This window comes from Rhinopithecus roxellana, chromosome 20 (assembly GCF_007565055.1).
Source record: "Rhinopithecus roxellana isolate Shanxi Qingling chromosome 20, ASM756505v1, whole genome shotgun sequence".
Classification (NCBI taxonomy): domain Eukaryota; kingdom Metazoa; phylum Chordata; class Mammalia; order Primates; family Cercopithecidae; genus Rhinopithecus; species Rhinopithecus roxellana.
In genome coordinates this window covers 52,353,379-52,381,325 of record NC_044568.1, presented here as the reverse complement: position 1 = coordinate 52,381,325, position 27,947 = coordinate 52,353,379, and the positions used below count along the sequence as shown (strand labels likewise).

Genomic DNA, 27,947 nt, shown 5'->3' with positions numbered 1-27,947 from the left:
CGAGGCTGTGCTGAATGTGCTGAAGGAAGAGGTACCAGGGCTGTGGGAAGGGCCCAGGAATGAGGAGCCTTGGAAAGAAACCAGGGGGTGGCAAGGAAGGGCGGGTTCTCTGGGGCCCGCACAGGCCGGGACATTCCTGTCTCTGTTGAGTACAGACTGGCAGTTTCTCTGGGGCTTGCACAAGCCAGGACATTCCTGTCTCTGTTGAGTACAGACCAGCACATGGCCCTGCTCTCTGGCCCCTGCATCCCCTCCAGACTGCGTTCTGGAAGCCCTGCCCAGGCCTCACACTCTGCCCCGAGGGTCTTTATTACCTGGGGTCTTCTAGCATTTGCCTCTGGATAAACTCAGGAAGCATCCTCTCTCTTTGGGGGCCCAGCTTCTTCTTGTCAGTTGGACAGAGGCAGCCTGAATGCTCAAGGCCCCTCTGAGGAGACTTAGAGACTTAGGCTGGTGGAGAGGGTTGTGCCTCGTGGCTGAGAACCCTCCGGGGCAGATGGCTGGCTCAGAGTCCTCATGGTCTTGTCGATCGGGAAACAATAGTATATTCCTTCATGAAAACCCACTGATGCCTGTTGAGAAGCCTCTAGGACATGTTCCATGTGGTTGGGACTTTGTAATGCCGGATCTTTTCTGTGTTTAAACATTCATCCATCTATTATCTACCCATCTACCTTTCATCCATGTCTTTCCCTCCTTCCCTCCCTCCCTCCCTCCCTCCCTCCCTCCCTCCCTCCCTCCCTTCCTTCCTTCCTTCCCTCTCATGCACCCATTCATTTGTGCACCTATTCCTCTCTCCATCCCCATACCCATCCATTCACTCATCCACCCAACCGTCAATCCATCCACCTATATCCATCCATTCCTCCACCCACCCACCCATTCCTCCATCTGCCCCTGAACCCATCTGTCCCTCCACCCACCCACCCACTCTTCCATCTACCCACACATCTATCCACCCACTCACCCATTCCTCCACCCACCCACCCATTCCTCCGTCCACCCCTGAACCCATCTATCCCTCCACCCACCCACCCACTCTTCCATCTACCCACACATCTATCCACCCACCCACCCGTTCCTCCGTCCGTCCCTGAACCCATCTGTCCCTCCACCACACACTCATCCACTGTATATCTGTAGTGCCTACGTTTGGTCTAAAGGTGGGGTCTTTCCTCTGGCAGAGATGTGGCTGCCTCACCCACCACTGCATCACAGCCCGAAGGACGGATGCGTCTGCTCTTCTCACATCAGCATCATGGTCCCCCTAATGTGAGGGGAGGGGGCCTGGCCCACCTTAGCTGCAGACCCCATCACTGACTTGGGAAATGAAGCCTCAAAATAGAGGAGCAGTGTTCTCAGACTCCTGTGGTGTTTCTAGACTCGAGCTTTCAGAGAGGCTGCCATGACGGCCGCCGGGCGCCTGGCTCATTGTGTTCATCATGTGTGTGCTCGTGTGTTCTGGAAGCGTCCCAGGAAGATTCTGCCTTCACGGGACCCACCTTGTTTTCTCCATAAGCCCACATATACCTCTAAGACCAAGTATCATAAACGTTGGCTCAGAAAATGTAGTTGTTCCTGTATTCTAACATTATGCTGCCCAATACAGTAGCCGCTATCTATTTACACTTAATTTAAAAATTTTAAATTATGAAATAAAATCTAGAATTCAGTTCCTTGGTCACACTGGCCACATTTCAAGTGCTTAGAGGCCATGTGTGCCAGTATTGGACAGTTCAGATGGACAAGGTTCTCTTCATCATGGAAGGTTCAGCCAGGCACGGTAGCGCACACCCATAATCCCAGCACTTTGGGAGGCCAAGGTGGGCGGATGGCTTGAAGCCAGGACTTCGAGACCAGCCTGGCCAATGTGGCAAAACCCTGTCTCTACTAAAAATACGAAAATTATTTGGGTGTGGTGGTGCACACCTGTAATCCCAGCTACTTGGGAGGCTGAGGCAGAAGAATGACTTTGTAGTTTTTTGTTTTTTTTTTTTTTGAGATGGAGTCTCGCTCTGTCATCCAGGCTAGAGTGCACTGGCATGATCTTGACTCACTGCAACCTCCACCTCCTAGGTTCAAGCAATTCTCCCTGCCTCAGCCTCCCAAGTAGCTGGGATTCCAGGCACCCACCACCACGCCTGTCTAATTTTTGCATTTGCGGTAGAGAAGGGGTTTTGCCATGTTGGCCAGGCTGGTCTCGAACTCCTGACCTCAGGTGATCTGCCTGCCTTGGCTTCCCAAAGTGCTGGGATTAATGGCATCAGCCACTGTGTCCAGCCAGGAGAATTGCTTTGAACCCAGGAGACGGAGGTTGCAGTGAGCTGAGATCGTCCCACTGCACTCCAGCCTGGGCAATACAGTGACACTCTGTCTCAAAAAAAAAAAAAAAAAAAAAAGAAAGTTCTATCAGAGAGCAGTATTCTACAAGTTTACTTACACCGATTATCCTATTACATTTAATTAATTTGTTTTGGGGGACAGGATCTCATTCTGTTCCCCAGGCTGGAGTGCAGTGGTGAGATCACAGTTCACTGCAGCCTCAACCTCCTGGCCTCAAGCAATCCTCCCAGCTCAGCATCCCCAGTAGCTGGGACTACAGGCATGCACTGCCACACCTGGCTAATTTTTTTTTTTTTTTTTTTTTTTTGAGACGGAGTCTTGCTCTGTCGCCCAAGCTGGAGTGCAGTGGCCGGATCTCAGCTCACTGCAAGCTCCGCCTCCCGGGTTCACGCCGTTCTCCTGCCTCAGCCTCCCGAGTAGCTGGGACTACAGGCGCCTGCCACCTCGCCCGGCTAGTTTTTTGTATTTTTTAGTAGAGACGGGGTTTCACCATGTTAGCCAGGATGGTCTCGATCTCCTGACCTTGTGATCCGCCCGCCTCAGCCTCCCAAAGTGCTGGGATTACAGGCTTGAGCCACCGCGCCCGGCCTAATTTTTGTATTTTTTTTGTAGAGACGGGGTTGCACCATGTTGCCTAGATTGGTCTCAAACTCTTGGGCTCAAGTATTCTGCCTGCCTTGGGCTCCCAAAGTGCTGGGATTATGAGCTACGGCGCCTGGCTGGATTCTTCAATAACTAAAAGATGAGCCACCCTCAGCCATTACTGGTCTCAGGTTAGACCTTTTTGCATTCACTCTATAGGAGAATGAGTTGGGAGACTGATTTGAATTGTGATCTTCTCTGCTGCTGTGTGACTTGGGTTCAGGTGCTTAAACTTTCTGACCGGTAGAGATCAGCCCTCAGGGTATTCAGAAGGGTGCCCTGCTTCTTGTGGAATGGTAGAGAGGAGAGTGGAAAATGGAACATAAAATACCAGACTGACTGGTGCCCCTGAAGACACGGTTCCTTGGACCCTGGCCCTGGACTGTCTCAGGGAGAAGGTGTCTCCCATGGCAGAACACAGTGCCAGGCAAGGGCGCTTTGCTCTGTCTCCCGGGCCTGAGGTTTGGCGGTTTTCTTTTTTCACTTTCTCATCTCTCAGCAGAGGAGAGGCTGGACAAGAGGGCCCAGAAGGTTCTTTGCAGCTGGCTTCTGCTCTCTGGGACCCCATATGCTGTGCTTGGGTTTGCCACCACCCAGCCGCGCAGGGCAGTTCGGGCAGGCTGCCCGCGAGGGCCTGTCCCTGTGCCTCTGTGAGCCCTGTCTGCGGGCATCAGCTTTCAGGAGAATGCCTAGCCCCGTCCCAGAGCCGCGTGTCTGGCTCTCCGTGTTTGGTATCCTGTCTCCAAACAATGCATATTAGAAACCAACTTTGATCTTTCAGAGATTGCCAGTGTACTTTACAATGAATGTGCTTAAGAAAGCACCAGCACTGCAAACAGCCGAGCAGGAACCTCTAATCCCTAGTGCCTGGACCCCAGGCTCCCTCAGCCACTGAGGAGCATTGCGGCAAAGGCAAGGGAAGATGCCTTCCGGGCAGGCAGGCCGAGAGGGGCTCCAGGCCACGTGGGTCTCCCAAGTAGGCATGGGGCAAGGGCCGCATCCCCCAACCATTGAGAGCTGGGAGGGCTGGCTGGCTGCTTGGACCTTGGCCGTCACCCCTTTCAAAAGCTCTGTCCAGATGGGCTTTGTGGTGCTGGTCCCCTCGTCTGCCGTTCTGCAGCCTCTGGATAAGGACATGGCCCCTTGTTTGCTGGAGCAGGGACCTGTGGTCTGTGATCCATGACAAAGCCCACAGGCGGTGATTGGAACATCGGGGCAGTGGTTGGCACAAGAAACTGCCAAGCCCCAGGCCCTGCTCCATACCCTTCTCTCTCCTACTCCCCCTCAATTATTTTTCTTGGATGTTGTGAATTAAATCTTCCAGTAACCGCAGGAGACATCTTCGGGTAAGGCCTGCTCACATCTTTGTGCGCCGATAGAAGTTGTTAAATGAATAATGTTGACTTACACTGGGGACCCAATTCTCTCTGAATATAATTCCCCTTCGAGTTACCCGGCGCTTCCTGAGAAACCATAAAAATAATAAACATGTCTCGATATCAGAGGTTGGTGACGCTGCTTCAGATTCTTGCAGAGAAAGGCGGGGGAGAAGAAATAAATTACAATTAATTTTTAAAAGAGAATCACGCCACAGGTCAGATGATGAGATGAGCTGGTGTCATGGGCTGGTTCTCCAGGGGTGAGCCCCAGAGCACCCCCTCAGAGCCGGGACAGGGGCTACCTGTGGACAGTACTGATTGCTGGGCTCCACCCTGGACCTGCCCCCAATCTGGAATGTGGGTGAGGGAGGTGGGGGTGGTAACATGGGACCAGCTGGTTCTTGTGCAAAGTGAAGTTTGGGGATCATGAGTCAATAGAAGTGGGGTGTGTCTTGGGATCTGGCTTCCCGGCCATGTGCTGCCCGGGCCACCTGTGATCACAGGCCCCTTGCATCTCACCTCTGCGGCCTTCTCTGGACCTAAAGAATTGCCAGAAACGGGCTGAGGCAGTTGGAAGAGATGGAAGAGACATGCGCAGGCCCCACCCTCTCCTTTCTCTTTCTCCTTCTCTCCCTCTTAAGATCTCTGAACCTGGCTGGGCACGGGGATGTGCGTCTGTCTCCCCAGCTACTTGAAAGGCTGAAGCAGGAGAATTGCTTGAGCCCAGGAGTTAGAGGCTGCAGTGAGCTATGATCGCTCCACTGCCAGCCTGGGCAACAGAGACTTGCCACCTGGAAGACAGATGAGGCTGTCACCCCAGTCATGGGCGAGGCTCTGAGACTCTTCCTCTCTAAAATGGGAGGGCGGCAGCTGTTCTTCCTGTGACCAGGACCTGGCAAGGTCCCTCCTGTGTGAGCCCCCTGAAGCCGTGCCTGGCTACCCCTCTGGGTCTCTGTGGCCTCTGAGGGCGGCTGCGGGTACTCTCTATGCATGTGCAGCCAGAGAGACATGGGGTCCTTCCTCTTCCAAGCCCGCCCCATCCACGTGGCTTCTTTGAGCTGAGCCTGCTTTTAAGGTGCCACCTTGGGTTATTAACGGGAACACTCACAGATGGGGTCAGAGCAGTGTGGGGACTTTCCCAAGGTCGAGAAGCAATTTGCTGGCTGAGCCAAGAGTAGAACTCCTGAGCTGGGTTGTGACCACCCTGTTCTCAAATGGCCAGGCAGGGGGTCTGTGTAGGGAGCGGAGCTGGGGGGAGGGGCTGGGCCTCCTCGATGCCTCTGTGTGGGCCAAGGGGAGGGGCTGGGAAGATGTCACCCGGGCCTGGTGGGGAAGGCCAGGCTGGGGGCTCTCTCGAGGACCACTGTCTTTCATGGGAAAGGAGAGTGAACTCTGGGTGAGAGGCTGGTGTTGAGAGGCGGTGGCTGGCTGTGGCTAGGAAGGTTCTGGTGTGTATGTCTGTGTGCTTCCAAGATCATTTGGGAGCCTTGTTAAAAACAAAATAAAACAAAAACCCGACATTGGTTTTCCTGGTGGCTCTTTGCAAAACACTCCAGCTACGAAGAGGGGAGGGGCTGGTGTAGCATCGCAGATGTAGGGACTCTGAGGGCTTTTGAAATAAACCCATCCTTGTCAACTGGGGAAAGGCACTCGGCAATCCAGGACAAGACGGCATGGTGCATATCCTGCAGGAGGTTCCCACATCCTTTTTTGGCTGGGTTTATTTTGGGGACAGGAGGGCTGTTTGGCGCTGATGAGGGTTTGTGTCCTCCTAGGGGCTTCTTGATTTCATTTAGCTCAGTTTCCTCTCCAATGGCTCAGCTCAGTGAGCGCCTGGAAGAAAGCGAGAATGCCAAAGCAACCCCTGGGTGGGAGGAGGGAAGGTCGGTTTTCACCAGTGGGGGTTGGAGCTGCCATCCAGGAGGACTCCCTGGAGGAGGCAGAATTTTAAGCCAGGGCTTGAAGGAAGAGGTCAGGATTTGAATAGAGGAGATGGGGCTGTGCTGGGGGAGGATACAGCAGGCCAGGGAAGGGTGGTGGGGCTGGGCAAGTCTAGAGAGACTGTGAGACGCTTCCAGATGCCCCTAGTGCAGTCCTGAGGGCCAGGAGGGAGTCTCGGAGGGGAAATAGGCCTGTGGGAGCCCCAGAGGCAGGCTGAGGGAGAGGGGCCCACCAGGAAGACGAGAAAGGTGCGGTCTGAGGGGTGGGAGGGGAGCAGCCCCAGGAGAGGGGGCAGCTGGGGTGGGGCAGCCATGGGTGTCTACCAGGCCCACGGCAGTCAGGGAACGTGGGATTGCAGGGGCCAGGCTGGTGGGGAGGAGGCCTTTCAGGACGGGAGCTTGAAGACACAGGCCAGAGGAAGGCCAGGCGGGAAGAGGCCCTCTGGGAAAAGGCAGAGCAGATAGAAATCAAGGTGGGGATGACCTGGGGACCCACCGCCTCCATGCTCACCTTCGGCGCGGGGCCGGCAGACATGTAGAAGCACCACAGGCAGCTGGCTAAAAATCTCAACACCAGGAACTTCCCGCGGTGAAAACAACTCTGTGCATCTAACCTTTCCTTTTTGATTATTTTAATTTGTGAGACCAAATTATAAAGACATAAACACAACAAGAGCCAGAGCAGAGGGATGCAGCCGTCCTGAGCTAGGGAGCGGAGGCCCAGGCCTTGACCCCGCGTCCCCAGGGCCCGTCTATCCTGCGGTGGGCAAGGTCGGGGCTGCCCTGGACACCAGGGTCTCCTCTGCGTGCATCGCTTGTCGAGCCTGCGAGTGATAAAGGCAACTGCGACTTGATTGTCCGAGTGACAGTTGTGATTTTAATGACAGGCAGTAGGTTATTAATCAAGACATTTGTCAGGAGCATTGGGAGGCGGCATGGAGGGAGAGGGAGAAGACGGGCCTGGGAGAAGAGACAGTGCAGTTCTAGAAGAATCTCCTCTGTGGTTCAGATCCCAGCCCCACCGTCCAGGGAATTTGGCCTCTCATAGGTTCACAGCAAGGATGAAGGCAGAAGGCCAGGCACACAGTAGGCACAAACGCTGATTCTGAGCAACCAGGGCTGCTGCCAGGGCCAGGTTAGCAGCACACAGCACCCAGGGGGCTTGCTTGGAGGCTGATGCGGGGGCCAGGCAGGGAGGAGGGCGAGCGGGAGCAGCCTGCGGACCGATTCATAGGCCTGCGTGTCCCCAGCCAGTGCTATTTGATACGGAAAAGAACTTCGAAGGCTTTTAACATATGGTAGAAAATCGGGGAATAAGGACCCAGAAATAAAAGTTTCTAAGGATCCCTAGGAGGCTTCTTGGGGGCTAATGGACACCCTTGGACCCTGGCCAGCCTGGGGTTCTAGACCCGCTCCTGGTCTGGTGTGAGCGAGCTCCCCTGTCCTTGCAGGAGCCCTGCCCGACCCACATCTGTCCTGGGCCTAGGATGACCTGCTGCTCCAGAACCCGCCCTCCTGGGTGCTCTCTGGGCATGTAGCCCATCTCTGGATGGCGGCCTTGGTGGGGGTCTGGGGTGTGGCTGTTTTCTGAGCCAGTGGATGGACCAGGAAGCCAGAAAACAGCCCCTCGCCCTGACTGAGGACAGCCAGTTAATCTTTAGGAAGGAGGACAGTTCCTCCCAGGCTTTTGAGTGAATCACCCAGATTTCTGGTCCACTGGCATCCAGGCTCAGCAGGTGGCAGTGTACTCACTGCTGCCATAGACGTGCCCAGTTACAGGGACTGCTCTTGCCCTCCCCCGCAGGGGCCCGCACACTGGCCTCAGGTCGGGGGTCTGGGACTGGGGGGCTCCACAGCCAGCTGGTGACCTCTGCAGGCCTTGCTTCCCTGTGCCCCTGCCTGGGCTGCCATCCTATCCCCTCCAGGCCTGCCAGGGTCACAGCTGGCCGCTTTCCAGATGAGTGGCCAGGTGGCAGGAGCTGCCTTGCAGCCCTGTTTGGAGACAGGTGTGTGCATTTCGGTGTCTCAACCTCCAGCTGCTCAGAGCTGATGGGGCTGCAATGCCCGCCTTTCCCCCTGCATGGGAGAATTGTGGGTGAGGACAAAAATAGGTCTGCAGCTTTGGGGGAGCTCAGCTGGGGGAGGGGACATTGTGAACCCCTCCATCTCAGAGCTTGAGTCCATAGAGAGGGCACCGTGTCCGTGGAAGGGTGTGGGAGACCCAGTGGGGAAAGTTCCCTGGAAGCAAAATGTGCTGGGTCATGACTGGCTTTGCTCGTGTCTGCTCGGCCCCCAGTGCCCAAGGGTCATCCGCACAGCCTGGAAGGGAATTTCCAGGGGATGCTTCTCTTAAGGCCACGTCTGCTTGGGGCTTCTCTGGAAACTGCAGGCCGTGCCCTGCATCTGACCTCTTCCAGGGACAGGCAGAGGCCTTCAGATTGGATTTGTTTTGTTTTGTTTTGAGACAGGGTCTCACTCTGTCGCCCAGGCTGTGGTGCAGTGGTGCGATCGTGGCACACTGCAGCCTCAACCTCCCAGACTGAAGCCAGTCCTCCCACCTCAGCCTCCTGAGTAATCGTGACCACAGACAGGTACCACCATGCCCGGGTAATTTTTTATTTTTTCTATTTTTTGGTAGAGATGGAGTCTCACTATATTGCCTGGGCTGGTCTCGTACTCCAGGGCTCCAGTGATCCTACCTCGTTGGCCTCCCAATATGCTGAGATTCCAGGTGTGAGCCACTGAGCCCGGCCCAGATCAGATTGTTTTTAGTTGAGGTGAAATTCATGTAACATACAATTAGCCATTTTAAAGGGTACAGTTCAGTGGCATTTAGTACATTCATAATACGCAGCCCCCGTCTCTGTCCTGGTCCAAATCATTTTCTTTTTTTCTTTTTAATTATAAAGAAAAGCAGTGTAATTGGTTCATGGTTCTGCAGGCCTTGCAGGAAGCATGGTGCTCACATCTGCTCAGCTTCTGGGGAGGCCCCAGGAAACTTACAATCCTGGGGGAAGGCAAAGGGGGAGCCAGCACATCACGTGGCAAAGGCAGGGGCGAGAGAGGGACCAAAAGGACCACCCCAAAAGGAAACTCAGATCCATTAGCAGCCACTCCCCTCTCCCCTCCCCTAGCCCTAAGCAACCACTCATCTGGTTTTTGTCTCTGGATTTGCCTGTTGGGGCATTTCAAACAAATGGGATCCTCCTTGTACGTCCGGCTTCTTTCATTCAGCGTCGTGTCTTCAAGGTTCATCTGTGTTGTAGCGTGGATTAGCACCTCAGTCCTTTTTATGGCTAATAGTCCACTCACTGTATGGATAAACTGTGTTTTCTTCATCTATCCATCATCTGATGGACATGTAGGTTTTCACTTTTTGGCTATGTGCTGATAGGAACATCTGTACAAGGTTTTGCATGGACCTGAAGGTATGTTTCAAGCCTCACTGTGTATCAGGACCCATTCCTTTCTATGGCTGAATAATATTCCCGTGTACAGAGAGACCACATTTTGTTTATCTGTTCCCCCGTTGATGGTCATTTGGGCTGATTTGATAATTTTTAAAGATGCACCTTCTGAGGCAGGAGGATCCTTGAGACCAGGAGGTTGAGGCTGCAGTGAGCTATGATCGCACCACTGCACTCCAGCCTGGGCAACAGAGTGAGATTCTGTCAAAAAAAAAAAAAAAAAAAAGCTACATCTCTGAGAGGGAAAGCCAGACAGGGTGCTATCAGTATCTTTCTTTATATGTATGTGTGTGTGTGTGTGTGTGTGTGTGTGTGTGTGTGTGTGTGTTTATTTATATTTATTTGTTTTTGAGATGGAGTCTTACTCTGTTGCCCAGGCTGGAGTGCAGTGGCGTGATCTCGGCTCAATGCAAGCTCCATCTCCTGGGTTCATGCCATTCTCCTGCCTCAGCCTTCCTAGTAGCTGGGACTACAGGCGTCCGCCAGCACATGCGGCTAATTTTTTGTATTTTTAGTAGAGACCAGGTTTCACCCTGTTAGCCAGGATGGTCTTGATCTCTTGACCTCGTGATCCGCCTGCCTTGGCTTCCCAAAGTGCTGGGATTGCAGGTGTGAGCCACCGCGCCCAGCCTGCTGTCAGTATCTTCATACTTACAGAAGCCAGGGACTTGGGTGGCTGGCCAGGCCCCACCCGCTGTCCTGCTCCCCTTGCCTAGTGACCAGCCAGGGGCCGGCAGGGGCTGGGCTCACACAAGTTGCTGGTGTGATTCTTGGAGTGTGTGTGGCATTCCAAGGCCTCTCCTAATGTCGGGAAGAGAAAGGAGTTCCGCTGCTCTCACTCCAGGCCCAGTGTCCAAGGGCAGAAGTGGTCTAAGTGACCGACCTCCCTGCCCGTCTGGTCTGGCGCCGAGAAGTGCTTCCTCGTAAAACTTTATTTGTATGTGCTGCCGCCCTTCCACTTCCTCCGCACAGCAAATCTAAGGGAATGCTTCTGAGCTCCAGCTGCGTCGCAGGCACTGGGCATGGCTCTCTCTATTGTCTTGTCTGGTCCTCACCGAAGTGGGGGCAGGGGACACCTTCCTTGCAGGGCAGCAGCTAAGGAAACGGGTGCGCAGTGGGTGGAGATTTGCCCAGTCAGGCAGCTTGACTCCCACGTCCATCCTCTCCCTGCATCCTCCGGGGGGGTGGCCACCGGCTATGCTCTCCAAAGCCACATTTTAACGTTTGCTCTCTGGGTGGTCATTGAATGGGGTTAACACGTCTGGCCCCAGGGCGTTTTTAGAGGTAAGTGGTAGAGAGGGTGCTGCCCTGCCCGTAGGGAGGGAGCCAGACAAACTGAAGACCGCTTTGTAGGTGATCAGAAGCCTCCAACAGCAGGCTGGGCTCATTGGCGGCCCAGGAGCTGAGACTGCCTTGCTTGGACTGGAGATAGCTTCCTGATGGGAAGAAAAGTTGCAAGGAGACCCTGCTCCCCTCTGACTGCTGCCAGCGAACTGGACCTGTTTCTGCTGTGGTTTGTGTTCCGTTGACATCGTTGAAAGCTACCCATGTGCCCATCGGGCTTGGCCGCCAGCCCCTGCCCTCCTCCTCACCTCCACCACAGAAGTTTCAGCTCCTGTCCTTGAAGTCTGCCGTGGCACAGCCACTCCAGCAGGCCTGCCAGGTAGACAGGATTCTCAGCGCGCTGTGATTTTATAAAAGCCTGCTAAAATCAGACCACTCTGGAACACATGCTCTCCCGGCTTTACATCACCAATGTTGACAGTAGGAAAATTTGGCCAGGTTTTTCTCAAATATGAAAAATGGGAACTAGGCATGCGAGGAAATGAAAACCTGGCATCCCCACCCCAGACAGCAGGAGTGCTGGGAAGGCAGGGCGGACTTCTTCGAGCTCTACAACCTCATCCATGCAGTGTAGCAATGCCCGCCCGCAGGGCCCTGAACATGGACCTGGTCAGGTGCCCTCACACAGCCGCACTGTCTGGATGTGCAGGGGACGGGGCAGAGGGCTTCAGGACACTGGAGGAGGCTCCTGGCAGAACATCTCCTTGCCAGGAAGGAGCCACTTTGCCACTGAGTCGGCCCTCACTGGGTCCTGGAGCTTCTGGGTGACCCGGTAGAGGGACAGGTTGTGGACAGCAGTTGAGCCACGCCCACCACCAGGGTGCAGGACCCAGCCTGGATGCCCTGGGATCCCCATGGCTTGCCTGTGGCAGCCCAAGTGGACGCAAGCTCTTCCCAGGATTTCAGACACCTGGGACACTTACTTGGCCAGGGCTGTGTGGCTAGCAGGGGCCAACTTGCCTCCCAGACAGTAACAGGGCAAGGGGTATGTGTCAGGGGGGCCTCACTGGTGGCAGAGGGTCCAAAACTCCCAGGATCCTCTGCCCCCATCAAGGGTCCGAGCACTGCTTCCCCAGCCCCCTTCCCCTGCCTCGGCCTGGCCTCGCCATATAAAGTTTAAAGGTTTTAAATGCAAATATTTCTCTTTTATAGATGCCAGCTGTCTCCAGAGAGTGCGTTTCCTTGCTGTTCAACTTTATTGTCCAATTAGCTTCCCATATCTGAATACCGGAGAGCCTGGGGTGGGGGGGGCCGGAGGGAGGAGGGGGGCTGCAGGGGGAGGGGGAGGGGGGCTGCAGGAGGGAAGAGGAGGGGGCAGGAGGGAGGAGGAGAGCCATGGCTCCTGGGCCAGCTCTGGAGCTGGAAGGTGCCCTCTGGGACCTGTATCTGGGTTGGGGTCAGGGAGTCCAGGTCATAGGGTGGGCACCTCTCCAGAGGTGAGGTCACCCATTTCAGGTTTCCCCAGTCCAGTAGGAGAGGCAGGAGCCGGGGGTGGTTGGTGGCAGGGGCATTCTTTTCCGATTTAGAAAAATAAAGCCAGCAGCCCCGACGCACACGGCTTCCTTTTACTCCCTCTCCCGCCTGCTTTCCAGCCGCGGTGGCGGCGTCCCCATTCACCAGGGCTCGGCGGCGCTCACAAAGCGAGGCAATTAGAATTGAAAATCTATGCAAAACAGCTGTTAACTGATTGTAAAGGAGTGCAGCTGTGTGCGGGGTGCGGATTGGAACCAGGCGCTGAGAGGGCAGGAAGTGTGGGGCAGCCCAGGGTTAAGAGGAAAACTCCTCAAAGGGAGTTAGCCAGGCCTTAACCCTTTCCTGTTCCCCTGGAGGTGACCTGGGCTACTGAGGGCCACCTGAACTGCTGGGGTGGGGCTCCCCCAGCATCCCTGGAGAATCTGGTTCCTCCCCAAGAGGGGCAGGCAGGGAGAGGCGGGCGCTGCTTTTTCCTCTCTCCCTTCAGCCTTTATCCATTGAGCAGATTGGGGTTAAATCTTAAATCCTGCCCAGGGGTTGGGCACTGTGTCCCTGCTAGGAGACAGGGGGCCCTCTTCCCTTGAGGCCCCCACTGCCGCTCTGGAGCAGGGAGTCTGGGACTGCAGCAGACACGCTGTGGCCCGGCCTACAGGGTGGCTGGTGGAGGATGCTGCTTCTCAGGCCCTGCTTGGAGACCTTGGCTCAGTAAGGGGAGGGGCCTGGGGATCTGCATTCCTCCCCCCACCCATGATTTAAGACCCGCTGCACTGTGTGGTCGCTATCTAAGAGGGGGACGCAGCCTGGAGAGATGAATTCCAGAGGCAGGGATGGGAAAAGCCTTCTTGCAAGAGATAAGATGCAAGCCGGGCTTTGAAGAATGGGGAGCGTTTCTGGGCCAGTGATAGCAGGGCAGGAAACAGAGGAGGATGGAATCTAAGTGGTGGGGGCTTGCACCTTCACCGATGCCTAGGGCAGGGCTGAGGGCAGATGGGGTAGCTGAGCAGCCTTCTACCCCTCAACCCTTCATGCCCTGCGGATTTAGTGCCCTCTTTGGACTTAGCCCCCCGCCCCCTGCCCCTGCAGCAGGGCTGGTAGCCTTGGGGAGGGTGGACTGTGCATGCAGGGCAGCTGGGTGAATCCCAGGGTTCTCAGCTCTAGGCAGCGAACGGCCCCCTCCCCCGACCCCCGAACAAAAAGGTTTTCAGGCACTGGACAGCTGCCCAGGGGTAAGCACGTAGACCTGAAACCGCTTGAGAACTGTCGTCCCCCTGCAGGTGTATCTTTCTTCATAATCAGAGTGACCATGGCAGGTGGTTACCGAGAAATGCTGCCAGGTGTAAGAGCCAACGTCTGGATGAGACTCGTGCTGGAATGTGTGTGCCCAAGGCAGGCCAATTAACCTTCTCAGGTCTCCCCACTCGGGCTGTGTAATGGAGGTCACTGCCTGCCTTGCAAGGCCAGGAGGGCTTCCAGTGACATGCGCTGAGCAGCCCTGGCTCTTGTTAGGTGCTTGGTGAATGGCAGAAGTGATCTTTACCTCCTGGCCCATGGACATCCAGGTCCCTGATACTTATTTGCGGATCCAGGCGCTGAACAAGGTGCCCAGGCAGCATAATGAAGGTGACATGCAGTTCTTACGTGCTAGGAGCAACTGGCCAGGGTGGAGAATGACCTTGGGTTAGGCTGTGTGCTGTCTTGCTGAGCCCTAGAAGAAGCAGAACCAGAAAGAACGTGTCCAGGCTCCATCCTCCACCAGGGCTGGGCCCTGTGCTAAGACCTAGTGGGGTTGTGACAGTCATGGGTGGTGCCCGCACCCCTGAGCACCTGACATGGCCCAGGCTGATGCTTAGGCAGTGGTCGTGGTGGTCTGTGCTGTCATCTTGCCCCCTTGCCTTCCAAATTTCCTTGCTGCCTTGAAGTGTCCCCTCTGTCAGTGTCTGCCCTCTGCTGTCTGTCCCTTGCCGCCCCCGACTTTAAAAAACCAAAAACAGAAAAGGACAGGGTCTTGCTTTGTGGCTCAGGCTGGAGTGCAATGGCACAATCATAGCTCAGCCTCAGACTCCTGGGCCCAAATGATCCTCCTGCCTCAGCCCCCCGAGTAGCTGGGACCACAAGCTTGTGCCATCACACCCAGCTAACCTTGACCTCTCCGAGGCGCTTGCTGAAGGCTTACTGGAATTTTCAGTTTTGTTTCTGGAAAAGCAAGTGTGAAACAGCCCAGGGTTTAGTGTGTTTGTGGAGTGAAAAACCACCCACCCTCTGTGGTTCAAGGCATCCCTTTCTTTCTGGTGGATCCTTCTAGACCTTATGCCTCCAGACACCCCTCTTAGTTCCTGAGCTCAGGGAGTAGATTTAAGGTGTCTCATGTTCATCTGAAATGGAAAGCTTTTTTTTTTCTTTCTTTGAAACAGGGTCTCACTCTGTTGCCCAGGCTGGAGTGCAGTGGCACAATCTCAGCTACTGCAACCGCTGCCTCCTGGGCTCAAGCGATCCTCCTACCTCAGTTTCCCAAGTAGATGGGACTACAGGCACACGCCACCATGCAGAGCTTTTTTTTTTTTTTTAATAAAGACAGGGTTTTGCCATGTTGTCCAGGCTGGTCTTGAACTCCTCATCTCAAGCAATATGCCTATCTTGGCTCCCCAAATTACTGGGATTACAGGCGTGAGCTACCATGCCCTTAGGAAAGCTTTTAAGATTTAAATATCTTTCGTGCCCAGGTCTGATAGGTCCCAGGACTTGTGGAGGTAGGGCTGGAGTTTGCACCTAGGTGTCACTGAAGCAGGTACCTGAGCCAGGTGAGGGGCTGGGAGCCTGCCTTCTGCTCTTGGAGGCACAGTTTAGTTTGGCAGGGGACTCAGGGTGTGAGCAAACGCGCACCAGCCACCAGCATCCTATTGCCTTGGCACAAAGGACAGTCCCTGATAAGGAGCAGCGCGTGCAGCCTCCCCAGGGCAGGTCTCCTGCTCTGGGAGATGCCCCCGTAGGCCTGGCCCTGGCACCTACCTAGCTCCTTTCAGGCAAATGGGAGTGGAGGATAGGGAGGAGGTCCACGGAAGGAGAGCTGTGCCCAGGAAGGGCTCGTACTGTCTGGGGGCGCGGGGCTGTGGGTAGGGCGCTGCTTAGGAAGAGAGAGGAGGAGGAGCAGGCCTGGAGGGAAATGGAGGGAGGCCAGCCTTAGCCCCAGTGCTGGGAAATTAGGAGTCAAGCGACAAACCTCGTTAGCGAGGAGCGCGCCGGCTGCAGGAGAGCAATTCCCACCCTTAAACTCGGAGGCCGTGCTCCGGATTACTAATTTCCGGGGGCCGGGCGCACTGACAGTGAGTGTCATCCATCTCCCCCGTGCCAGCCCGCCTGGTGGCCGCCAGCGTTTCCCGGCCAGGACTCACAGAGTGGCTCGCTGCTGCCCCCCGGCGGCTGCCGGGGTGTCCGGCAGCGCCTTGCTCCCTTAGGCCTACTGGGCTGGGAACGGGAGACTCCAGGTGTGAGCAGTTTGGAGCGTAGCTTGCATGTCACCTGTGTGCGTGATCTTGAGCAACTAAGGGCCTCAACTTCCTTATCTGTGAAACCGGACCAGACTACCCATCTCGCAATCCAGGGGAGCTAGATGTATACGCCGGAGGGATTGGCCGGCTCTAAAAAGTAGACGAGTGATGCACCTCCCAGTGACCACTCGACGTGTTTTTGTGGTTGGCCGTCGTGGTCCTGCTCAAACAGATGGAGAAAGCTAACCCCACCTTCACCCCTGGCCCAAGGGCCTCTCCAAGGAAGAAGGTAGAAGGCGGTGGCACCGTGTCCCAGTGAGAGACCCGGAGGTGGGGCCTAGGTGTCTACCTGGAGAACTAGGCCGGAGGCAGCTCCTGGCCAGGTGCGAGAGGCTCATTTGCATTCTGTTCCCCTCCCCCAGCAGCCTGTAATCCAGGTGGGAAAGGGGCTGGGCCAGTCCTGGAGATGAATTTTGTTTTTAAGGCTCCGGGCCAGTCGTCCATTCCTTCCTAACACCTCCCTATCCTCCCCTCCCCCGGCCCGTGACTTCCAGCAGGGGTGGAGGCGCCCCTCCCCCTCCCAACCCTGGCTGCCTGGGGCCGGGTGAATCCGCGGGCCAGTGCGGGTATAAATTACCCGGGGCCGTGCGGCCGAGCCACCGTGTGGTGCCTAAATTACAGCGTCCGGCCAAGGCCGCAAGTGGGGGGCGCCGCCGGGGAGCTGGCGGGTCGTGCGGGGAAGCAGCACCCCCACGCCATGCCAGGGCCGGCCAGCGTCCGCAGGTAGGAGCCAGTAACGGCCCGACCTGGCCTCGCCGGTCCGTTTCCCTTTTCGTTTGTGGTCGGCCCGGAGCCTTGTGCAAGGCGGGGGGCCGGCCCGCGTGCGCCCCCACTCCTGGGCCCCGGCGTGCGCTCGGTCGGAGGTGGAACGGGGAGCGCGGGGCCTGGGGGCGCCCGCCAGACCCCGCCCCCCGGAGGGCACACAGGCTGGGTCTGCTCCTCGCTGGCGCGGGCCCCGAATGCTCTAGGCCCGCCAGCGTCATCGGGAACAGATGGATGGGGGGTGGCAGGCGCCCAGCGCTCGCTCCCGTCGCAATCCGCGCTGGCGCGGGGAGGGGGAGGGAGGAAGGCGGGGGAGGCGGGCCCGCGGGGACGGCAGCGTGCGCGCCTGCCAAGCCTGGCGCGGGCATGTCCCGGGGCAGGTTTGGGGCTGGCAAGAGGGGGCTGAAAGTCGAAACCCGCAGCCCAGGGGCGGCCGCCTAGGGGGTGCTTCTTTGCCCCAGGGCTCAGAAGTAGGGACGCGCTAGATCCGAGGGATGTTGGAAGAGGACGAGGAGGGAGTGACCCCGGGGCCTCGGAGCCGCCCAGGGGGTTACAGCCCAGGGCGCCAGAAGGCGGCGGGGGAGGCCTGGCGACCCCTGCCCCCGAGGCCCGCCCCTTTAACCCCGAGCTTCCTGGGGACGCGCCCGCCGCGATTGGGTGGGGGCGGGGCGGGGTGGGCGGAGCCGAGGGTGGGAAGGCTGGGGCCTTCAGTCCCTCTCCGCGCCGCCTGTGGGTGCCCAGGAATTTCAGGACGCTCCCTGAGTCATTCCAGTCAAGTGCCTGGGTGAGGTAGGGTGGGGGGGGGGGGTGCCAGGAATGGGGAGGCGCTGCGCTGGGGCCAGAAACGTAATGGGTCGTGCCAGTTTCTGGAGGCGGGCGACCTCGCCTCTGACCGCAACCCCAGCTACTTAATGATCCCCCTGGCGGAGCGGCGCCTTCGTGGGTTCTCCAGCCCCTGGGCCGTGGGTTCTTTAAAGAACACCCCCCGCAGCAGCCCGCATTGTGGCCTTCCCAAAAGTTACTTAAAACTGGGGGATGGGGTCCCTTATGGAATTTTGAGGCCAAGTTCTTAGTTTTCAGCCTTTTCTAGTTGGGGTAATAAGGTCAGGCATAGGGGGGTGCGGGGCTTGGGTACACAGTCTATTTTGTGTCGCCTCCCCCCACCCCACGCGCCACCAGCGCCAAGAAAGTTGTTCTCCAAACGGCCTCCAGGACACGGAGTTACCCGTCCGCCCATTATTGGGCCTGCTCTGTGCCAGGCACTGTTGTAGGTTCCGGGGACGCGGCTGGGAGACAGGGCTCCTCTCACGTTGCGATGGGCTGTGGCTGCTCACTACTTTTAGAGTCAAGTGGCCGGTCTTAGCCACCAAGGTCCCCGGGACCCCCGAGCAGTCCAGCCAGGGGCTCCCGGGAGTGTGGGGGTGGCACCTCCGCGGCCCCGCTGGTGTCCTCGCCTCACCTGGCCGGCCGGGCCGGGGAGGGGCGTGTGCCTGGGCGGGTGGACCCGGGCGCCCGTCGGTGCGCGCGCGCGCCTGTGTGTTTGCGGCTGAAACCCGACACCTCCCGCTGGCTGAGGTCAGGGAGCCGGGAGGGAGCCAGTGGCCCGGGAGTGGGCGGCGTTGCGTTTGGGTGTGTCCTCGGCGGCGACAGCAGCAGGTGTTTCTTGGCCTGGGCCCCGGAAGCTCCACCTCCCCAGCGGGCCCGAGCTGCCGCCGCCGAGCAGCCCCGGGTGAGATAAGCAGTTTAGACAAACACTGGGCGACGGTGGCTCCAGCATGTGTCAGCCGAGGCGGAGCTGCGGGGCCCTGGCATGAAAGGTGAGCGCGCCGCACTGGGCCGGGGACGCGGGTCCTCCACCCTCCCCGCACCGCACTCTCCTCCTCCAAGTTCGCGGGTTCTGCGGGGGCGGCCGCCAACGGCTCCCGGGCAACTTCCCCGGAGTGTGAGCGGCGATAAGAGCCGGGAGGGCGGGCAGGCGACCAAAGGCCACCCCCTTCCTCCTCCCGCGGGTCGTGGCCTGACTGCGGGTGGGGGCTCCGGGCTCAGGAGTGTGCTCAGTGGGGGTGGGGGTGCGTAAGTGCGTGCGGACTAGAGGTCAGATAAAGTGGGGGGATGGGGGTGGCGGGGGGAGTCTCTTGAGAGCTGCCGGCGCTGGAGAGCTGGAATGAAAACTTTGCGGCGACGCGGGAGGGAGCGAATGGGGGTGGCTGTGCGCCCCCGCGGCAGGTGCTGGTGACGGCCAAGGAAGGGGGGGCTCGCTACTGGGGCCGCGCCGTTTGGGGTTTTTGTCTTGCTCCCTTCCCCCTCCCCAACCCCTCATCGCAGGAGAGTTGGTCAGGAGGGCAGAACCGCAGCTTCCCGGGTCTGTGACCCTCACTCTCTGCTTCCCGAGGAAAGGGCGCGCCACGGGCTTGGCCGCTTCTCTCCTCCCTCTCCCCCCACCCCCGGCGGAGCGGCTCCCTGCCCCTCCCCTCCCCCCCGCAGAAGATGGCTGCCCCAGCCTCGGAGGTGGGAGAGGGATTGCACATCCGCCGCCCCCCACCCGCGCTGGCCTTTTTCCCTCCCCGGCCCTTCCTGCTCCGCCTGGATGCGCTTCCCCGCCCCCAGCCCTCCCGGGCCCTGCGGCCGCGCTGATGGGCGGCGAGTGGCCCGACCGAGTGGAGCCGATTCAATTATATTGCAGCACCAGAGACACCTCCTCGGCCGCCCGCCCGCCTCTCCAGCAGGCTAATTAAATTCCCTTCATGGAGGCGGAGCGGGAGTGGAGCTCACTCTCCCTGCGCCCGCCCACCCCCAGCTTCCCGCCTCCCCTCCCCAGCGCCGGGTGGGGGACCAGGGGGCCGCTTAGAAATGTACAGTGGAGACTCCAGGCGCAGGCCATAGGGAGGGGGTTCCCAGATCGCGGGCAGGGATACCGTGACACCCCCACTGGATGGGGGGGGGTGGAGGCTGTGCTCCTTCCACGTGGTGGGCCGGGGGTCTGGTTGCAGTGTCTGTGTGAGATCCGAGTGCAGCATGCTGGCGGTGTGGGAGCACCTGCCGGGTTCCCAGCTGGGCGGTGGATGCCAGCCGGAGTTGAGTCGGTTTGGCTCTTAGAAACTATCTTTTTGTCTGCAAAGTGCGTTTAAAACACACTAAACCCCTGGTAACCGCTGCAGTGCCTCATCTGGGGCCTGAGGGGTAGGGGCCCACACAGGTTGGGGTTTGGAAACAAAAAGCGGGACCACCAAATGGAAAGAGAGCTCCTTTTGTAAAAGGCGCCTGAACAAAAGGCCCAGGCGCACTCCGGGTGGGAGCGTCCCCGCCTAAGCCGATTTCTAGGAGGCGGGGGACAAAGGGGCAGAGAGAAGGTCTTGGTGGGGCGCTTTGAAATGTGCCCCCTGGTTGGCCGCCTCGTCCTCTCCCCTGGGATTCTGTGCCCCCGTCCCCCGGCAGGGGTGGAAGGAGCACCCAGGTGAGCAGCCTTCCCCGGCCTCCCTCAGTGTTGCTTAAGCTTGGGGCACTTCAGTGTTGCTCACCCTGTGTTTACGGCCGCCTCCACCAGCAGGGACGGCAGAACCTGAGGCACAGGCTGTGCCTGACTCAGCCGCCACACCACAGGTGAGGGGCCCAGGGCGCAGGCTCCGACGGCGGCGTGTGTCATCCCGGCCGCCGGCTGTGCAGGGAGCCGCCCCGCCCAGGTAGACTCGGGAGAGCTGGAAGAGGCCCTGGCGTGCGAGAGCAGCGACCTCGGTGCTTCCTAAGACTTTCTGAGACAGCCAGCCCCTGTCGGCAGCGTTCCTGATCTCCTGCGGGCCGGGTGCGAGGATGGCTTTTGTCACTCTGGCAGCAGCCACCAAAGCCAGGAGGGGAAGCGGGAGACGCTGGAGCCAACCACGGTTTTGACGCTTGGAGTTTGCTTTCCTGGAGCCTTGGGGGCGGTGCCGTGCCAGAGCTGGTGAGAGCCGCCAGGAGCCTCTGGTGACCTAGGGTCAGCCCCGCCTTGGGAAGGGAGGTCGGGAAGTCCTGGTTCTAGGCACAGTGAGGCTGAGCTCAAAACAAGGAAGGCAACAAGCTGTCCACTGTGGCGCAGGCCCTGAGCTGTTTTGGACAGTTTTTACAATCCTGGAGTGTCAGAGTTCAAAGGGACTTGTAGATCTCCAAACTCGGTGTCTTAAAACTGCTTCTGGCCAGGCCTTTCCAAGCCCAGTTAAGCCATAGCCTCTGGGTTCCTGACCCGGCTCTGGGGGTTGTCAGAGCTCCCCAGCTGATCCTAACGTACAGACGGGGGGCACACTGGGGCCTGGGGCCGGGCGTGGGGCTGACACCGCGCTCACAGCAGGAAGCCTCCTCTGATGGCCCCGTGAGCCCTCCCCTCCAGCAGTCACTTCCCTGTCTCTGGGGGAAGTTCAGGGGCTGCAGATCTGAGTGCCTTGTGGTTTCAGAGCAGAAGCCAAGCCTGCCTGTGGGCTCAGCATTGCCGGCCCAAGGAAGAGCCAAGTCTGCACAGCGCCACTCTGTGGCAGACCAGGGTCCTGCACCTCTCAACTAGAGATCCCCCCACCAACCCCTGGAGTCCGAAATTCCCCTTGAGCCCGCTGGAGCAGGTACCGTCTGTCCTCCCTTGCTCTGAAGGAGGCGGACCGGGGGGACTTGGGGCTCAGAGCCCCGAGCTGAGGGGCAGGAGCTGGTGCCTCCCACTTTTCTGGAAGAGTGCGGGTAAGCTAGAGGCCTGGCTGCTACCTTTTTCCTGCCCTCAGGAACTCGCAGGGGCTTGTGGAGTTGGCTAGCAGGGCCGGTTTTTCCTGGCCCCATCTGAAGCCTTGGAATTCCCAGCCTGGGTTACTCGAAGTCCAAGGATCAAACCCCACAATCGGGCCAGGGTTGGATGGGAACCCTCTCTGGGTAGGATGTGAATTGCCTCTGTTGTGGCAACAGCAGGGTCCTCTAAAACCACAGGGCTTCCCCTCCCTTTCCTGGTGTGCTGGGAGAACTGTTTTTGAACCTGCAGAGATCCATGCTGCAGGTGACATTTCAGCTTGGTAGCTGTGCTGAAGCCTGGCCGGCTGGCTTGAATTTCTCCCCGCGTGGAGTCTCAGATCTCAGTGGCCTCACTGAGTGCGGTGTGGGACGCCGTGCTGCTGGCTTCACTTCCGCACGCTGGCCTTTCTCCCCCGGCTGAGGCCACAGCCTGGGAGGTGACGTTTCTGAGTGTCCCTGTCAATGAGAATTTATTGAGCTCCTCCTCTGAACCCAGCCGTGTGCTTGCTGCTGGGAGGTGTACAGACAGATAAAACAGGAGCGTGGCCAAAAGCAGCCCTTTGCACGCCTGCCAAATGCACACTCGGGGGCCTTTTAATCTCGCTTCTGCAGCTCTGATCCCCCACCAGCCTCTTCTCTCACGCCCTTGGCTCCAGCCAGACGAAACCACACGCCGTTCTCGCCACTCCTGCGTTTGGCCACATCCCTGTCCTAGCATGGGCCGTCCCGTCTGTCTGGGATTCTCCCATCCGCTGCAAAGCCCACCTGTCCCTGAGGCCAGTCCACCTGCCCTTCCTGACCCGATGCCTCCCTCGCCTCCATACTCCCATGCCCATCCCATGTCTGGAAACAGAAGTTCAGAGGGGAAGTGAGAGCTGCCCCCAGGAGGCTGGGGCAGAGTCCAGGCCTGGAGGAAGGAGCCATAGATGAGGGCAAGGCTGGTGCTGGAGAGGGCCTCTGCGTTTACCCTCACCTGCGTCTTCAAAGCATCTGGAAAAGAAGGGGTTGGACTGCACTGGAGGCTATTGTGGGTCCGTGTGACTTGGGGGTTTCTAGGGAGGCAGGTGGAGGAAGCAGGGAGCCTCCAGCCCAGGGGTCTCTCCTGGCTGCACTTCTGAATCACCTGGGGGGCTTTTCAAAGCTCCCAGTGCCCAGGCTGTACTGCTAAGCAGTTCAGCCCAAACCTTGGGGGGACGAAGCCTGGGCATCCATGTTTAAACCCCCCAGGTGACTGCCATGTGCAGCTCAAGCTGAGACCCTGGCTTTGCTTTCTTCGAGAGCAGCTTCCTCATCACCGGGGGGCCAGGGTGGGAACTTTTCAGTGCTTGGCCCTCCTACGCCAGAAGGGCCTTCTGCTGGGGGGAGTGATGTGGGTAGGAATTCCTTCCCCTGGGAAGATGGGCTGATTCTGTTTAAGGAGACTTGGGGTCTGGTCTCTCCTCCCACCTGGGAAGCCAGAGACCGCCTTGCTTGCCCTGGAATTGGATGGAGAACCCTGATGACTCAGAAATGGACATGTCCCCTCTACCCCACCTCCCCCGCAGGACGGGGCACCTCTCACCTGGCTGCTCTTTGGATGTCTGTGGGCCGTGTGTTAACCCCAGGCAGAATCCTGAAGGTCATTCTTGCCTGGCCCAGGTGGGCTTTGAGCCCTTCTAGAGGGGCTTTCAAATGCAGAGTCCCATTGGCATGGGTGGATTCATGTTTGCCTGCATCTCTGGCCAGGCCTTCCAATTCTGGAACCGGTTCCTCCAGCTGGAGGACTTGATGTATCTGAGGAGGTGTGTGATATCGTGGTTTTGGGATCACTGGTCTGAGGCGGCGTGAGGTGGGTTCGTGCTAATGGTGACATAGACCCTCCCACTTTAATCATCACATCCTCACCCCCACTCCAGTGTTCTCATCTGTAAGACGAGGATGCAGAGGCCCTCTGGCAGTTGAGGGTGAGGATGAGATGCTGTAATGCTTGCCACATGCCCCTGACGGGTAAATGACAGATGCGGGTGAGGGTTGAGAAGGCCTGGAGCATGGGGTGAGCGCCTGGTGAGTGTCAGCTGTTACTGTGTTGATCGGTGCATCTGACGGTCCATATCTGCCTCTTGCTTAGCTTGTGTGACCTCGGGCACTTGTGTTCTGGGCCTCAGTCTTCTAATCTGTAGAATAGGAATGACAATGTCACCTGTATCCTGAGGCTGTTGAGGGTTGAAGGCTTTATTACCAGGTGCCCAGTACAGCACCTGACACAGGCTCTGCAAAGCCTTGCGGCTATTCCTGTTGCTGCTGCTGCTGTTGTTTTTGTTTTAATTAGAGACAGGGTCTTGCTTTGTTGCCTAGGCTGGAGCGCAATGGTGTGATCACAGCTCAAGACAGCCTCGATGTCCTGAGCTCAAGTGATCCTGCTGCTGCAGCCTCCTGAGAAGTTGGAACCACTGGTGCGTGCCACCACACCTGGTTAATTAGGACATTTTTTTCTGTGGAGACAGGGTGTCACTGTGTTGCCCAGGGTGGTCTCAAACTCCTGATCTTGGGTGATCCTTCTGTCTCAGCCTCCCAAAGTACTGGAGTTACAGGCGTGAGCCACTGTGTCCAGCTTGGCTTTAATTTACAAAGCTTCAAGGCTCTGTTCAGCTACCCTTAACTCACTCCCTTGCAGTGTTGGGGGTGGCCCCTTTTCCCACCAAGGCTGGAGCTGCTTTTTCTGCCCAAAGGCTCAAGGCACCACAGCAGACCCAGCTGACCCCTCTGCTGGGCTGTAGCAGCTAGAGGTTCTTTTCGGGAGCCTCAATGCCCCCTCAGGCTCACACGCACACCACTGCCCCCTTGGTGATGGGACTCTGGGCCCAGGTGGCGGGAGGTGCTTCAACAAACTGTTCCTCCCCCAGCCCTGCCCTTCCTGCACTCAGATGGTGGGTCTGTGGCCGCAGGCAGCAATGAAGGGTATTGATCGCCCAGCTTTTGGTTGAGCAGTATTGATGTTGGACAGGTTAAGCCGTCCCAAAGGAAAATCTATGTGTCAAGCTGAGCACAAGACAGCTCGCCAGTGGGGGCTGGGGGGCGGGGCACAGCCTTAGGGGCCTCTTCTGTGCTAATCCTGAGTCTTTTATCTTCTGGGTTGGGGGGCAAAGCCTGGGGGTGCCAAGCGATGCCCCACAGCCCCCGGGGTGTCTGGAGGGATGGCAGGCGCCCTTACGTGGTGTGATCTGTGGGCAGATGGTGTGCCGGCCAGGTCTTGATCCCACTTAAGGAGTTGTCTCTGGGATTTAGTAACCAGATGGAAAAGACTGTATTTCTGTATCCAGAGGTGCTTCGACTGTGCCGGCCTATGAGGGTCACGCCGTGGGCTGTGCGCCAGGCATGGTGGGGGGATATTCTCACCCCAGTGCGCTCCTCCTCCCCGGGGAGGGACCGACTTGCTGGGTAGGGTTTATCCCCATTTAGCCATCCACCGGAGAAGAAAGGGGCCCCAGGGACCCATATCCTGCCTGTAGTCACACAGCTGGTAATTGGTAGAGGAGTAGAAACCCACACCGTGAGTTTCCCACTCCAGCCTCCTCACCCAACTCCCACCCTCTCTCCCTTAGAGCCTGGAGAGAGGTCACCGGCTGCTTCAGAAGGCCCTGTTTAACCTGGGCTTCTTACGGGGTGCAGTGGCTCAAGCCTGTAATTCCAGCACTCTGGGAGGCCGAGGCAGGTGAATTGCTTGAGCTCTGAAGTTCAAGACTCCCCTCTACAAAAAAATTAAAAAGTAAAAAAAACTAGCCAGGCATGGTGGGACGTGCCTGTGGTCCCAGCTACTCAGGAAGCTGGGCAGGGAGGATCACTTGAGCCCGGGAGCTCAAGGCTGCCTGCAATGAGTTGTGATCGCACCACTGCACCCCAGCCTGGGTGACAGAGCAAGACTCTTGTCTCAACAAAAAAAGCAAAATTAAACTGAGCTGCTTCACCCAGTCTCGGGATGTGAGTGGATTCTTCCAACTGAATTCCCAGTGTACATTTATCTTTGAGTGTATTTTTGTAATGTTTTTGCATTTGACATGTGGTATTTTTTCCATTCACTTAAATATACGAGGATCCACTAGACAGCCGATGCTATACTGGGTGTTGAAGACACAAAGTGGAATGCGGTTCAAGCAAAAATTCTCAGCCAGATGGGAGCATTGGCGAGACCTCCGCCTCCCAGAGGCTGCCATCCACGCGGTCGTCTCCGCCGCCCATCGGGAGGGTGTGGTTAGTCACCCCGTAACAGATAAGAAAACAGGGTTTCGGAATCGGCCCTTGTGGAATGCCTGGGCCGAGCCCCACTCAGCCCTGCATCTCTGAGCTGTTGAGGAACCCATTTAGATAGTCTCAGCCCCGGGTCTCTGCGGTGTTCTCAGCCCTGGGTGTCTGTGCTGTTGGGAACCGTTTGCATGTTCTCGGCCCTGGGTGTCTGTGCTGTTGGGGACCTGCTTAGATCGTCTCTTGGAAAAGGTTTGTGGCCTCCCCTGTGCCTGGGTTTGCAGGGAGTGGAGGTGTGCGCTGAGATCGTATCTGTTTTAAATGAAGCTGATGTCCCGGCCTCCTTTTTTGAATACAGTCTTATTGTTTTACAACTTGTTTTCACCTAAATGTACATCTTATAAGACTTTATAGGACTAAGGAAGTTAATCCATCCTTAGCAGGGATGCCAGACCCCTGAAGCCTGTCACCTGGGCACAGGGAGGACATTTTAACTAAGCGGCTGGTTTCCCGTTTGAGACTGGTTGGGATCCTGCGGAGGGGCTCCGAATCCACTCACAGCAGGACTGTGTCTGCTTGCATGCTGGAGCTGGGGTTTCTCCAGCCACAGCTGGCATTGTGGACTGTGGGGTTTTGTGTCATCCGTGTCTCTTATCCACTGGAGAGACTGCTGTGTTCATTCTGCCAGACTACCCTTGAAGACGCCAGGGAGGGGAGGGTGCGCCTGCCCGCCTCTGCTTACCTGCCCGCCTCTGCTTACCTGCCCGCCTCTGCTTACCTGCCCGCCTCTGCTTACCTGCCCGCCTCTGCTTACCTGCCCGCCTCGGGCTCATTCTTCCCACCCCACACCCCCCAGGGGGCCTTCAGGACAGGAGACATAGCCTGGACTACTTGTCATGGCGCAGCAAGAACTTTGTTACCAGTCCTGGTGGGCAGAGACTGCCAACTCCCAACAGCCAGGTCTGGATCTGACTGGGAAACTTACAAGTTCCTCACTGGGGTCCTGGAGGGGTGTGTGAGAATTCCAGAATCATTTAGACCGAAGCAGTCAGTCATTCAGCAGTTACAGGATGATCGTGGCCAGAGAAAGTGAGCAGTTTGCCCTTTTTGGTGGCTGGGTTGGATGAGGGAGTCCAGGACTCCTGGCACATGACTGTTGCGGGAGCTTTTCCCAGACAGCCCCATTCCAAAGTCCATGTTGGCTGCGGGGCCGTTTGTTTTTTCCAGTGAGGCATTTAGTGACGTCTGGGCACCGCACGTGGGGCTTTGAAGATGGGAGAGGAGTCTGGATGAGGAAAACACCATTAGAACTTGGATCATTCTGGGCCCTTTCTTTTTCACCCTGTATTTCCTCTGTCCAGGCAGGTCATATTGGGGGAGGGTGTTTGTACTCGTGGGTTGCTGCTTAGGGAACCCGGTGATGTAGGAGTTTGTGGCCTGGGTTCACGGATGCTACACATCTTCAAACACATATTTCCACGGGGTTTACAGATGGGCTCTGTGAACTTGATAAAACTGTATGTGACATGCAGTAGGTGTATTTTCCTGGAGAGAGGGTCTGGTCTGCCACTTTGAACCATCTTGAGAGTAGACCTTTTTGCAAAAGCAGATGTAACTGTTTTATGACTTGAGGGGCAAGTCCTGGCTTGGTGAGCCGGCTTTGATTCAGGGGAGACCCACCTTGGGGTTGACATGCGCCAGAATTGTGGCCTTCACAGGCGTCCCCCGAAGCTGAGCCTGGGAAGGGACTGACCTCTTTCTGTTACGTCCTGATGGGGTTACCGTGTTGATGACATCTGAGTGGAGTGTCGCTGTGCTGAGCTGCAGCTCTTGCAGGGCTGTTAGTTGCTCAGACCTGCACATACTTTCAGAACTGGGAAGACCTGGTGTTGAGGAAGCTGGCCGACCTGAGACCATAGGGAGGAGAGGGGTGGTGACACTGGCAACCTGGAGACTTAGGGACAAACTAAAGGACAAGTGCCACTCACGCGACTGTGATTTTTATGGCTTTGACTTTTCAAGAGAAAGTGGGCAGCTTCATGTTGACTTGAAGCCTCTTATTTTAAAATATTGCCCATTGATTCTCATTTGAAC

The 27,947-nt window shown here is 57.5% G+C and overlaps 1 protein-coding gene across 6 annotated transcripts in view; it reads left to right on the top strand.

Moving 5' to 3' along the window:
• Positions 1-27,947, top strand: part of GSE1 (Gse1 coiled-coil protein) — a 314,913-nt gene that overhangs the window by 237,126 nt on the left and 49,840 nt on the right. Inside the window, exon 1 of one of the 6 annotated variants that reach the window (XM_010355612.2) lies at positions 18,444-18,712. The exons of 4 other annotated variants lie outside the window; for them this stretch is intronic. In XM_010355612.2, coding sequence (XP_010353914.2) covers positions 18,706-18,712 — 7 coding nt within the window. In that variant the 5' untranslated portion in view covers positions 18,444-18,705. Of the gene's footprint in view, positions 1-18,443; positions 18,713-27,947 lie in introns of those variants that run through there. One more of the 6 variants, XM_010355617.2, reaches the window with a different exon arrangement.